The following is a 14,244-nucleotide window of genomic DNA, read 5'->3' as shown; positions in this document are numbered from 1 at the left end:
AATGGGGCCTGACTAGATTTGATAAAAAATGACTTATTTTTTTCAAATAGTGATGGTGCTGTTTTAACATCAGTAATGTCCTGACTATACATTGTGATCAGTTGAATGCCACTTTGGTGAATAAATGTATCAATTTAATTCCGCAACCGCAAAATCTGTACATTATTCCAAATTTTGGCCGCCAGTGCAAATTGCAGTTATGCATTGTGAGAAATACCGCTAAAATGAATATTTTAGTCATAACTTCTATTCCTGTTTTTTTTTAAAAGCAGCCACATGGGCTGCTATTAAGACAAGGGTTTTCTTTACAGTTAAAATTTACAATCTATATAGGAAAAGCAGGTGTTAATGGTTTCAGTCTAATATTTACAAAACCACAGTTTGAAGCTCTTTAGTGTCTTAAATATCCTGTGATCTGCGCTCTAACCTTCTGTTTTGTTATGTTGTGTAATCGTTTTTACTATCTGCTGTGTCTGAGCAAACAGGGCCTTTGCCCACTGGATGTTTAAAAACACTCAACGGTATTAATAGATCCAGAAAACTCAAAACAGTGCTACATACAGTTGAACTCTGTCCATTGATTTAATCGTCTCTCTGTTGGACATTCTCTGAGGTAAACAGTTTATTGTCATTAAATTAACTTCTGGTCATCTGCTCACGGAGGTCAAATAAACTCTAATTTTCTCAGAGAAACAGCTCCCCCTTTCAAAAATAGTTGCCTTTTATTGCTTTCTTTTTAATTCTCATCCTTATCAAGTTTATGTTAAAGTAATAGTTCACCCAAAAATTATGTAAATTTTCAACAATAAAATGGAAAAAAAAAGACTTGGAATATCTATATGCTAGTTATATGGACTACTGTTATGGTGCTTTACAAGTGGTTTTTTTGTTGTTTTTGGAGCTTGACAGCTGTGGTCTCTATGAACTGTCATAGGACTAAATTACTGCATACGATGTTGGAATGACATTTGGAGTAAGTAAAGTATGACACAAATGATGACTTGTTTTTGGGTGTCTATTCAAGTTGCATATACACTACCTGGCCAAAAAAAACAAACCATGCATACTGTAATATTTCATTGGACCGCCTGTAGCTTTGATTACGGTGCGCATTCGTCATGGCATTGTTTCGACAACCTTATGCAATGTCACAACATTTATTTCCATCCAGAGTTGCATTAATTTTTGGCCGAGATTTTGTATTTACGACAGGAGAGTCCAACCACTCCGTAAAGTCTTCTCCAGCACATCCAAAAGACTATTAATGGAGTTAAGGTCAGGACTCTGTGGTGGCCAATTCATGTTTGAAAATGATTCCTCATGCTCTCTGAACCACTCTTGCACAATTTGGGCCTGATGAATCTTAGCATTGTCATCCTGGAATATGCTCGTGCCGCCAGGGAAGAAAAAAAATAAATTGAAGGGATAACCTGGTCATTCAGGTAGTAAGCTGAATTAATTGTATTGCCGCATAAAGTTGCTGACCCTAGACCGGACCAATTGAAGCAACCCCTGATAATAACACTGCTTTAAATCCAAATGGCAATGTTTTTTTTTTGGCCAGGCAGTGTAAGAACTGATGGAAAATCTTTTACACACCTTTATATCAAGGTCTTTTTTTTTTTAAGAGAAAAACCTGAAAGAGCTGTTAACACCTTCACTAGTCTGAGAGGATCTCAATCTTCATTAGCTAAAAAGACCTATACACAAGGTCTTTTGTTGCATGCACATGTATCCTTGAGCTGCTAATAACATTTAGATTAAATTTTGTTCCCTTTTATCCAACAGTTTTTAAGAGAGGACCTCAATTACCATGACCCTAAAGCCAAGCACAACAGTTTCCATGGCGACGACCAGTTCATCAGCGTGGAGGACCTGTGGAATGCTTGGAAGAGTTCGGAAGGTTGGCACATCTTTTCCATAATGACTAATGAGCCATGAACTTAAAAAGCAGCATTTCATAGTCCGTTTTGACAATGATGACCTTTGCTATTGCAGTCAGATGCTTGCACAACTATTTTTGCTGACTTAACACTTTTTCGGCTCTTTTTTTTTTTACCCTATTATGCCATATGTAAGTTTCACATGTTTGTGGCACCATCTAGTGGTTATTTATGAAAAAAGTGGTTGCAATGTTTATATATCGATCAATTTATTGGGGAAGACCGCCACTATTTTTAAATAACTTGTATGTTGGGATAAATGACAGCTTATTTTAATAATGTAAAAGTAACCGAAATGTTTTATATTGTTACTGATATTTTAAAATGAGTATTTGCTGAATATAAGCAACTTGTGCTTGGAAAATGTTTTGTATATTATTTTATTGAAAAAGCATGTTGAAATTACATGCATCAAATATGATACAATAGGCTTTTTAGGTATCTCTCAATCACCATTGAAATTCCATTCATGTCCACTTTAAAAAATAATAATCACAGAGCATTGAAATGATCTTTTTATAAGATATATTTAAAGTGCAAACTAATATTTCTGTGTATTTTCATATATGCAGCCTGCTCTGTCATTATAAAGATCTCATTTTACATTTACAAGGTAGTGTTGTCAAAAGTACCAGTACTTTGGTACCAAGTTGATACTAAAATAAAAAAGAAGTAACGATACCAGTATTTCTGCAGTACGGGTTGTACCGAGTACCAACTGTATCCGGTACCAGCTCACAGTTGACTGACACACGACAGCTTTAAAATGCTCACAGGCTTATTTTGAACCCTTGTTCTGTTACTTCTTGTACACTGAAATGGACAATAAATTGAATTAAAATCGTGACATGTCCTAGTGTGATTTATTAAACCGCTAAAAGCTGCAATCTTAGTTTGGATGAGCTGTGTACTTTTAAATCCGACCACTCATCCACTAGAAACTCCACAGACTTTGAGAATCATTTGAGTTGTATGAGATGACAGAGCAGAGCACTTATCCATTGTGAACCACACCGCACATATAAAATATCTATTTATATAATTAAAATCAGCATTTGTGCTTTAATCTCAACTCCGATTTATTTATATTGCATATAAAACAACCGAGTTGACCAAAGTGCTTCACAATAATAAAATGTAAAACATAACATTTTAAAATTACCACATACACAAACACCTGTAGTGCAAAATACAAACACTCTAAATCTGTGTCCTGCATTTAATTTGTCAGACTCAAAGGCCAGCGTAAAGAGCTGAGATTTCAGACGTGACTTTAAAAGTCTTCAGTGATCACACTGGGCCATGATGCGAACTGTTTATCTGGCAAAAAATCCACGTCATAATAAAAGCACAATTTTACAATTTATCTTTTTTTTTAAATGTCATATTGTACTTGATGTGCTGAATTGAACTGTGATGCATTTCAGTCCATATTTATAGACCAAGTAGAGGAAGTTGTCATGGCCAAACTCTCAAACATTTGGCATCTCTGAAAAGCCCAGGGAGACCTCTGATAATACCCCAAGATTTACCACTGTAGCATGAATGGGCTAAGAACAACTTCAATAAATAAATGTCCTATACAAAAACAAATAGCTAGGCCTCAGGAGGATGATAGCCTAATGTATCAAATATGATACATGACATTTAAAAATATTTTATCGATTTATATAATATTTATGACCTTTTATATTTTGTCTGATGGCACAAAAACAGTTGAATGTCAAAAATGTGAATTTTCATATGTCAGACTTTACAGGGTAAACATCATGTTCATGAATTACTTTTATTTATATTGTTTTCTATTACATTAAGTAGCATGGCAATACACATATTTGTACATGGTATCATGCCATGGAATTATTTAAAATACTTAAATACTTAAAATATGGAAATTATTTAGTACCGGGGTATAAATCAAAACCATTTGATGGTACTGACACATCACATGGTACTTCTGTTTAGTGATAACAGGGTTTCAAAAAGGTCTCTTGACGGAACAAGTGAACACTTAAGAAGCCATATCAGCTGCTTTCAACACCTTCAAATCCAGATAAACTCCACATCCTTTCCAGAACTCTCAACCTGCTTTCCAACGCACAGCTTTAGTAAAAGTGGCATCCAGACATCATCTCTTAAATGCAAATTTCATTCAAGTATTCCCGTATCTGGCCATTCAGAAAATTGACATACTGTGAAATTTCTTGATTCTTGATACCAGTTGTAATTAGACATTAAAAACTAATATGCTATTGAACACATTATTCTTTTATTAAAATAAATGAACATAAGCAAATAAAATTATAACAATGGCATGTATCCAAGTATTTTTAAATCAAGTCAGTCACTTTTATATTTATAGCACATTTAAAAACAATAATTGTTTTAAGTCATGTGCAATAAAATCAGTTGTTTCATTTTTTTTTTTTTGGACCAACTTTGTGTTCATGTTCGTTTCTAGAGTTAAAAAGAAACATCTCTATCAAAGTATCAGCACTTTTGTCATCCCTGGTGCATAGCACACACCTTCAAAGCTGGCTATCTATCTCCCCCTCCCCTCTCTCTCTCTCTTTCTTTTTATGTCTCTCTCTGGTCTGTTTTATCCTGCATTGCAGCTCTTTCTCAAAGCAAAGCTGAAGAATCAAGGCTGTGAAAACTGATCTGTCCCAGAATATTAACTGTTAACACACACACACTCACACACTGTGCCAGAGTTTGGTCAAGGTAGCGAGACCTACCCTTACACTGTTTTCATTGAGATCTGGCAGGGTTTGTCTCTTTTCAAAGGTGGTATGTCGGTCTGTCACTCCCTGTTATTTATACTGGTGTAAGATTTATACTCCACAGGTTTTTATTATGCCAGCTGTCATTCAGCACTTTACATTAACTAGTTACTTTTCTTATTATTTTCTTTAAAGAATAACATGCAGTACATAGCATAAATGAGTACACCCGCTCAGAAACCTAATAGATTCAGCTCTTTATCTTTACAAAAGAGACATATTTGGTGTTTATATATTTACATTTATGCATTTGCCAGATGCTTTTATCCACAATCTCCCCATGCAAAACCGAAGTCAACAGTGGCAAGGTTTAGAGCAGATTAAACAACAAGATCATCATGCCATAATCATCATAATGCTCAAGGACACAATGGTGGTGGCTGTGGGGATCAAACCGACAACCTTCTGCCTACCAGTTCAGTGTTTTATCCCTCTGCTCCACCACCACTCATATATAATGATACTAATGACACATGTCGATACTAAACAAGAATAAATTACTTTATCAAAATGGTAAATGGCCATGTTGTAAAATGAGTAGACCCATTAGTAGTTATAATATAAAATGTAATACAATGTTTTCTGGTGCTATTTGAGGGACATTGATCACCAGATTACTCTTGAATCATCACACGCTCCAATAGATGTAATTGGTTAGTGTAAATGTGTTACTTAACCTATTGAATCACTCTCAGACTCTATGCTGACCACAAATGGACCACATGGGAGAGAATTGTCCAGTGTGATGAAAGAAAATTGGACAGAGTGGGACAATGGTACAAGAGCATTAACATGTCACAGTTATTGAGTCAAAACACCGTAGTGACACAGAAATTCAAAAAGGATTGACTTGTGACAAGATTCCTGAAATGTTCAGACCATCACTGTAAGCTTTCACCACATGATGAGTGATTTTTGCTAAGAATTGCCAAGCACTCCAAGATTTGAGAAGCCAAACTGGAGTGAATGTTTCATCTTGCACATTAAGACATGAGTAAATGTACCCACAGTGATGTACAGTGGTGGTAAAGTTATTCTGTGGGTATTCATGAGTGCTGAAGATGGGTGGGAATTGTACTACATCAATGGCATCATGAATTCACATATGTTCTGCAAAATTTTTAAAGAGAAGATGCGACCCTCTCTCCCCACCCTGAGCTGTCGGGCACTTTTTTACCATGACCATGACAATGACCCTAAACATTATTCCAAAGCCACTGCTGCATTCCTATGGACCAATAACATAGTATGTCACTCAACATATTTGAGCAGCTGTGAGGTGCAAATCAAGCATCACTCCCCATTAAACGTCACAGTACTCGAGGGAGGTCATCCTCCAGGAGTGGAACAGGATAGACGTGACAATATGTCATGAACTTGTACACTTATGGAGGACTTTCTAAGATCTAAAATACTGCACGCTGTTTGAAGTTAGAATCAGAACATGACACACATCTGTGAAACTTTTCAAAATATTTTCAGGTCAAATTTGACCATAAAAATGTATAGAAAAAAAGTTAAAATGTTTGCATTAAGATAATGAAGCTTTGGATTATTTATTATTATTGTTGTTAGTAATGTAGCGATCACCTGTTGCCACACCCAAGCAGAGATGCTGTCAGCTTTCTGAAGGTCCACTTTCTCATTGGAAAAATAGTGTCCAAACGGGGGTATTTCTCCCTATGTCTTGGTAGCTGGTGGGCAAGAGTTGATCACTATAGAAACCTCAATGTCTTCCGCCATTTTAAACCGCACCCATTGTGTAATTATTCAGTATGCTGTGTCTCTCAGTTGTGACGAGCTGTAATGCTGAAGTTGTTTGTTTAAAGCCGTTTAAAGCTATTTCCTAGCTTTAGTAGTGTAGTAATACTACAAGCGAACAGGAAGAGCTGTTTTATTTAAAAATTAGCTGATGCGGATTTAATTCACGTCACCAACTGGCTCATATTACACACAAAGATGATCTTTTGCCACCACCTGCTGGCTAACATATGTAATGTAAAAAAAAAAAAGACAAACCATAGCTCTTAACAGATCTGCACTGCTCTTACACTTTAGTTTAGAATGGCATGAACACAAGCGGCGTGATACACACAGTGAAGAGTCAGAGTGCTGATGGTGTCAGACCATCAGTGCTCATGGAATGTCTCTCGTCCAATCAGATTCGAGGGTCGGAACTAACTGGTGTGTGTATTGTGGGAAAATATTGTTATGCAATATATAAAAAAAGAAAGTTAGCATAAAGTTAAGGCAGTACAAAAAATAATTTTGTAACCATGTTCAATAATGTTGTATTCGTTACTATTTAACTACATTTGTTGAAATTAACGAACAATAGCCATTACTATTTCAGCACTTATTAATCTTGATTAATGTTCATTTCAACATACATACTTTAAAAAAAATAAGTCGAATATGTTAACATTATTTAATGTATTAGAAATAACAAAGAATAATTGTATCTTTATAAGTAAACATTGACAAAGATGAATAAATGCTGTAAAAATAAATTAACTGTTTGCTCATATCTCATGCATTTTCTAAACCATTAACAAATAGAACTTAATTGTGAAGTGTTCCTAATACTACCATGATGTATAAATGTTACGATATAAATAAAATGAAATTACTTTTTTCACATTATAGTAATGAGAATAAATTAGTTGTATAGTGATGAGAATTTAGGGAGACATATAATTAATTGTTGTGAAAATGCCATAATAATAATAATCTTAATGGCATTACAAATAGATGTAATTTTCTCCTATGTTGTAGTTTCAGAATATGCTGTGAAAATGCCCTGAACAAGTTTTTACTGGTTTCGTGAGATTCACCCTCTTAGTCACACAGTGCTATTCCCAGCAGGCCTCTGATGTAACGTTTTGTTTTTATTAAAGTCTGTTTTTAACTGTCACGATTCTTATTAAATTAAATACGAAACTCCATTAGTATACTCAAGCATTTAAAGCAAAACCACCCACCTTTGGTCAACCATTTTATTACAGTGCATTTATTAACTTGTTGAAATCAGCTTGCTGATTTAGCAGTAAATACATTTTGATGCATGATGAAGTGTTTATAAAGTTGGCCCTAATATAGCCCTGTTTTTGTTTGTTTCCATAGTGTATAACTGGACAGTGGATGAAGTCGTGAATTGGATTGTCGACTACGTTGAGGTGCCACAATATGTAGAAGCTTTCCGCAAGATGAATTTCAATGGTACCGCCATGTCCCGGTGAGTAACAGGCCAATTAACAGGAAGACTAGTCGTTGAAAGGAAGAGGTGGACAAGGCTCAGAATGTAAAATCTATTAGCCAGTGAAATGCTGGTTGTGTTTTTGTGGTCAGAGTGTGGAGGCAAAACACAACACATTGTTTACCGCTGCTAAAATTTTACTTTAAACTTGTTTTGTAATACAGCTTTGGCTCTGTTGAAGAAGTTTTGTCTTCTTATTCAGTATCCATCTGCTGCATTCATGCTTCTATATTTTTTTCCCCTCTTGTAGTTTGGCTGTGAAGAACGCCACTCTGACACAAACAGTGTTGAAGATTCTGGATAGGAGTCATGTTCAGAAACTACAGCTCAAAGCTTTGGACACGGTTCTGTTTGGAGCTCCTATGAGTGAGTGACGTTTTTACTATTAGAGCAAAGAACATTGCAAAATTGATGGGAAGATGTAAATCTAGAAATGTAACTACCCCAAATCTGTCAGGCATGAATATTTAAATGTTGATGGAGATAAAGTCTGGGGGTAGTGCCCCAAAAATGGGTTGCATGTCTGTTCTGATAGGGTCGCAGAAAGCAGAGAGAAAGTAACATGAAATTATACAGTGCAGTTTTGTGTAGTAAACTGAGTATAATTGCAGCTATGCAGTTCATGGTAATATTGATCAATTTCAACGTTTGATATTCAAGGAGATTTTTCTTTACTTTTGTACAATAGATATTTATTTATTTTTTTTTTTTTACTGTTTTCGGTTGCGACTTTGTGTAATGGGTCTAGTTTATAGCCAGAAATATGATGATTATGGCATGATGATCTTGTTGTTTAATCTGCTCTAAACCTTGCCACTGTTGACTTCGGTTTTGCATAAATGAGAAGTTTATTTTGTTTTTACATGTCTGAACATATGCCGACTTCTCTTTTAAGCATTAAGCATGTGTGCTAAAGGGATGAGCATCCCCATGACAGCGTGTTCATCAGCCGGGTACAGTTTCAATCTCTCCCCCTTAAATCGGGACCTTTGCGCATTATAATTCCCTCATACTTTGCGATTGACATCACCTGAAACTATTTGGAAAGTTTAGAGTGCATCTGAACTGTGAGCCGTTTTCTTCCTCTCCTCGGTCAGGCTGAACTGCAGTGATACTCTCATGCATCATCATTAGTTTAATGTAATCTCATGTTATGTTAAATGAGATCATACAAATATTTGTCCATTTTTTTTTTTTAATTGTCGACAATTTTTTTTGGCGACGTTGTCAATTATGTCGACTAATTGTTTCAGCCCTAGTATGCAGTAGGGATGGGCATTCATCAATAATTTGGTATTTGAATATTTAAGCTCATAAAAAATTCATATTAGAATATTATATTATTTAAATGAAGGTAATTAACGACAGAGACATTGCATTGTATTTTATCATAAATGTTGATTCACCATGAAAAAAATAAGCTTCTAATTATATGTTTGTCAATCAAATGGCCACTTTTTGTCTGATTGGGTGGCTCTTTTGAAAATACGCAGACAGTCTAAGTGGCCTTTCACACTGGGCATGTTTGCTGCGGTCCGATTCCGAGTGCGATTGTTCCTGGTGCCCCCTGCAGCGTTGGTCTGACTTCACACTCTCTTGGTTCTATCAAACCCTGGTCCATTTGCGTTCATCTTATGTCATAACAAACACGCATGGTGAACACAACGCGACTCATACTTTTATTTATTTTGGTGCCATTATGCACAGCAGAGTGAACGACAACTGCATATATGTGCGCTTCATGGCGTAACTCATCAGATGTCCAGGGGAAGGCGGCTTACTGCAGCTCGCAAATGCCAGAAAACTGACTGCAAGGAATTTATTTGCATCTTTGTTTACACTTCCCGCTTACTCCCGCTCGTGTCCAAGGTGAAGTTATCGCCACTGTCATCTCCTATTATACCCTATATTTATTTCCTATAATAGTATTTATAAGGTGTATAGACAGACAGACAGACAGACAGACAGTATTTATAGTGTTGATTGTACTTGTATGTCATTGTGGTGTCATTATTTTTTGGGACTTTCAGGAATGTGTTATCGTGCGTTATCTAAACTAATGATGTCGTCAACGGCTTAATCACATGCGCAGGTAACTTTACTACCTGAACGAGTGTGCATCAGAGTCTGAGTTGCTTTCACATGAATCACGCTAAAGTTCCATTGCAATCGAAATCAGACCACCTCCTAGTACAGGCAATCTCTGGTTCTGTACCACGGTGTGCACCCTGGTCCGCATGACAGCTTTCACATTACCAATATTTAATGCAAACTGTTCTCTGTTTCGAACGAAACTGCCATTGTGAAAGCACCATCAAGTCAGGGTTGGTAGACAAATCAGGCCATTCTTCCTTATTCACCATAACCTTGTTGAATACACACAATCTGTTGCATTCCTGGGTGGGTTATCTGAAGAATTTGCCTTGACCTGGAAACGGGTTCAGTGAGTGCAAGTGTGCGCTCTTTAGTCACGCATGTCTTTACTGGGTCCCTAAATGTTCTTATCACACTGACGGTGGTATCTATTGTGAATAGCACGTCACGGCTAGTACATTAATGCTGTGATGTAATTTGATTTGCAGCACGGCCCAGAACACATTGCTAACATAACTGTTTGGTTCACATGCCTAAAGTTTTGTTTTAAGGAAGATTGGTTCTCTATAAATTATGTCAGAACTGGAATGAGGGTTTTTGACATGTTAGGAATGTGACGGTGCATTATAAATGCTTTAGGGGCGTATTTTCAGAAGGCTATTTCAAATGCTATATCAGGACTGAGGGTTGTTTTTATTGTCTATGTGCCATGTCATCCTTTTTATTGAGATAATGTGCCTACACATATTTTAAATGTATAGCTCCAGGATAGTGAATTGTGAAAGAATCAGGGTGAGATTAATGCAAACTTTTTTGATGTAGATATAACCGAAAACAAAATTAGATGAGTGAGAAACTTTGTAGGCATACTCCAGCTTTTTATTAGTCCTCCCAATCTATTTATTAAAACAATAGTAAATGGTCATACAAAACTACTTTAACTGTTTTCGGTGCAAGAAACCTTGACTAACATTATGGACTTAAAGAGGGGAAAAAAATCTTCAAAAGTGTAGAATTGTGTCCTCATATAAAGTCAACGTGAACAATGCCTGCTACCCATATTACATGTTATGTGATGTATTCCCAAGTGAAACAGGATAATCAATGAGAAAATGTAAGAGGACTTTGGAATTTGATTGGATTGTGAGCCAGGAATGGAGTAGAGGGGTTGAAAAGTAACCGGGATTTGTGAATTTAGACGTAAAGGAAAGTTTTCCAGAGGCAGATCAAGTTATTTCATTTTGATAAAAGATTGCAATTGAATGATTAGTCATGCACAGTAAGACCATGAATGTGGACTAATTAAGTAGGGTCCGTTTTGATTTTCATACAGACTCCCCCAGTGACTTAGGGGCCATATACACGGACATGCAAGAACACCTTTGATCTTAACGGCCCCTAACAATGCATTGTAAGTAGATTATATCAGTTTGCATTCCCTGGGAATTAAACCATGACCTTGACATCACCAGAGCCATGCTCTACCAATTACAGAATAATTAGGGAACTGCTGCTTCTAAAACGTCTCCTATCTTTATGACTCCTCTGTTAGAAGTCTTAATAGAGAGTCACAGGGCAGGCTGTCTGTGTGTGGCAGATATCATTGTGTAAGTGCACTCTGAAGAGGTCCAGCTGCAGGAAACCGGGGATAAGGTGAAGTCTGCATGTGACAGCTCAACACCACCCTGCCCATCAACAAACACTGGCTTCAACTCCCCTGCTACCTTGGGACAATATATAAGTCAGAAACACAGCTTGTATATCCTCTTGTCTTATCCTTGTTAAATAGCTGGCATATCCGACAGATTTCAAAAGCCCATGCTGCTTTGCTTTACAACAGCATTTGAATGACAATTTGTCAAAAACAAATGTTTTTATTTTGGTGGCAGTTCTTGGTCTGCACGTGCTCTAGGCCCTGATAGCACACGTATATCACCTAAACGTCTCTTTGATGTGTGTGTTTACATCTGCAATATGTCTGTAAGACATCTTTTCTCGGATGTCAAGAGACATTCAGCAGATGCCTTTTGAGATGTTTAAGATTTAGAATGTTTGTAAAGCTGATCTTTTTATAGATGTTTAGCAGATGCTAATTAGATTGTGATGCTTTCCAGATGAAACGCTCTTAAACCGACATCTCGGAGATGTACGTGTGCTATCTGGGGGGACACTAGCTTTGTTCCAAAACCTAGTTAGATGCCTACATGGGCAGCATCTTAAGGATTCATCTGCATTTCTGACATAAAGAGTGTTTCAAAAAGTAGTGCACCAATGTTAGTATACAGTACATAAGTATGCTGACTTCTAAGATACATTTCAGTGTTTCCCCTAAGGAAAAGCTTGATGCGTGTCGGTGGAGGAATAGCTTTAAACAACCTTAGAATAATTTGAGATGGGTTATTCATGTTTGTTTCGTCCTGTGTGTGCTTATTAACTGTGAGCTTTTGACACTTGAAGTGTTATAGATGCTCAGATAGCTGTAGTAATAACTGCCAAACAATGAAATGCCCCAATGCAAAAAATAACGTGCACTATTTTTATTAACATAAACCTATTTAACAACTATCAGCGCTGCTGAATCGCTACACCAGTGGTTCTCAAATGATTTTGCTTCGGAAACCAAATTTTACATTGGACATTCGTAAAAAAACGTAACCTGTATATAATTTTGTATCTTGCCTAGTTTTGTTCATGGTTTTCAAGTATAAGGATGGCTCATCATTACTGTGGTTTAGTCATTGTATCTATAATGTTTCTAAAATAATAATAAAAAAATAGAAGCCTAAACACATTTAGAAATTTTAACTACAACTGCGATAGTTGTAATAGAAATAAGGTCTAAAAGATTCTACCTAATACATTATTTAATATGAGGCCTTGACATCATTGTCAAAATCTCAGTTACTGTAAATACTGTAAAATTGTGATCAATATTAGCAAGGATGATGCACCCTTTATTTTGGTGCATGGCACAGTGTTACTCTTTTCCTCCTCAGTGCTGTTCAGCATGTCAGGGCTGTCTACTGTTTGAGAGGTTTGGTTTTCTCCATAGAGCATTCAACAATTCTCATTACAATTCAAATGGGTTGCATCAGTTTTGTGGTCTGTGCCACGATATCAAGGGAAGCCCGCCTGCCTGATGCGTGTGCTCCTGTGAGCAGATCAGATAATTGGCGCTAGTGGTTCCATAATGAATCATGCCAAACTTGCCTGAAAACATCACGTAGCAGACGAGAAGCATATTTAGGTCCGAAATTGCACTGGGGCGGTTGCCAAAAATATTTAAATGGTGAAAGAACTATGGCATTGTTCTTTTCCTGCTGTCCGTGACCTTCTCTGAACAGATGGAGCATGTGTGATGTTGTGTCAAGAATATTATTAAACCAATTTTCAGCAGTGCTTACATATAAATGCATAGAGGAAACCGTGCATTCTTTAGCCATAGAAGTTAGGATAGAATGCTTAAGTCCGATTATAATGTTACTATACAAATTATGGCCACTATCGCGACAGTATCGCGAGTACCCTTCGCTTTAGGCAATCCTATAATGTTTCAAGCTCAGAGATGAAAAAATTATCAACGATGGTGCTCAAAGTATGATAATTATTGGGTGTGTCTCAATCAGCTCCCTTGCCCCGTATGTTGTGAATCAGTTAATAGAATTTGGGCTCTGGTCATGGTGTTCATCCACTGAACCTTGGGACACTTATGATTCAATCACCTGCAACATGATAACGAGGTCATGCATTTAAACACAGTTGTTATTAATCAGAAACATCACTGTATTAATGACATTGTACAACGAAAATGCACAGCATATTAAAATGCACATTGTTATTATGAGAGATAAATTACATAGAAATGCAAATATAAAGGTTTCATGGTATTTTATAAAACTTGCATGGTAATTATGGATAAAAGACATTACAAGACATTGTTTCTGGTAAACGATGCACCCTCTTTTTTTTTTTTATGGTGCATTCTGGGAATATCTAGGGAACAAATGTTTCAGTGCCAACATCCTGATAAGTGCCCTGACAGCTTAACTAGGTGATTGAGACACACCCATTGATTATTCAAATCTGAAAAGTAATGACTGTTTTACCTAGTATTTGCTATGTTTTTTTTAATGCTTATAAGAGTATGTTAGCTTTTGTTTATCAAAGC

At 36.5% G+C, this 14,244-nt stretch overlaps 1 protein-coding gene across 3 annotated transcripts in view; it reads left to right on the top strand.

Annotated features, from left to right (window-relative positions):
* The window catches only part of LOC127631840 (stromal interaction molecule 1-like), a 58,239-nt gene that overhangs the window by 19,134 nt on the left and 24,861 nt on the right, over nucleotides 1-14,244 (top strand). For all 3 annotated transcript variants that reach the window (XM_052110213.1, XM_052110212.1, XM_052110214.1), the window contains exons 4-6: nucleotides 1,789-1,903; nucleotides 7,850-7,961; nucleotides 8,233-8,348. In XM_052110213.1, coding sequence (XP_051966173.1) covers nucleotides 1,789-1,903; nucleotides 7,850-7,961; nucleotides 8,233-8,348 — 343 coding nt within the window. The remainder of the gene's footprint in view (nucleotides 1-1,788; nucleotides 1,904-7,849; nucleotides 7,962-8,232; nucleotides 8,349-14,244) is intronic.

This window comes from Xyrauchen texanus, chromosome 38, assembly GCF_025860055.1.
Source record: "Xyrauchen texanus isolate HMW12.3.18 chromosome 38, RBS_HiC_50CHRs, whole genome shotgun sequence".
In the NCBI taxonomy this organism is placed as follows: domain Eukaryota; kingdom Metazoa; phylum Chordata; class Actinopteri; order Cypriniformes; family Catostomidae; genus Xyrauchen; species Xyrauchen texanus.
The sequence above is the reverse complement of the archived record's forward strand: the minus strand, read 5'-3'. Positions and strand labels throughout refer to the sequence as shown.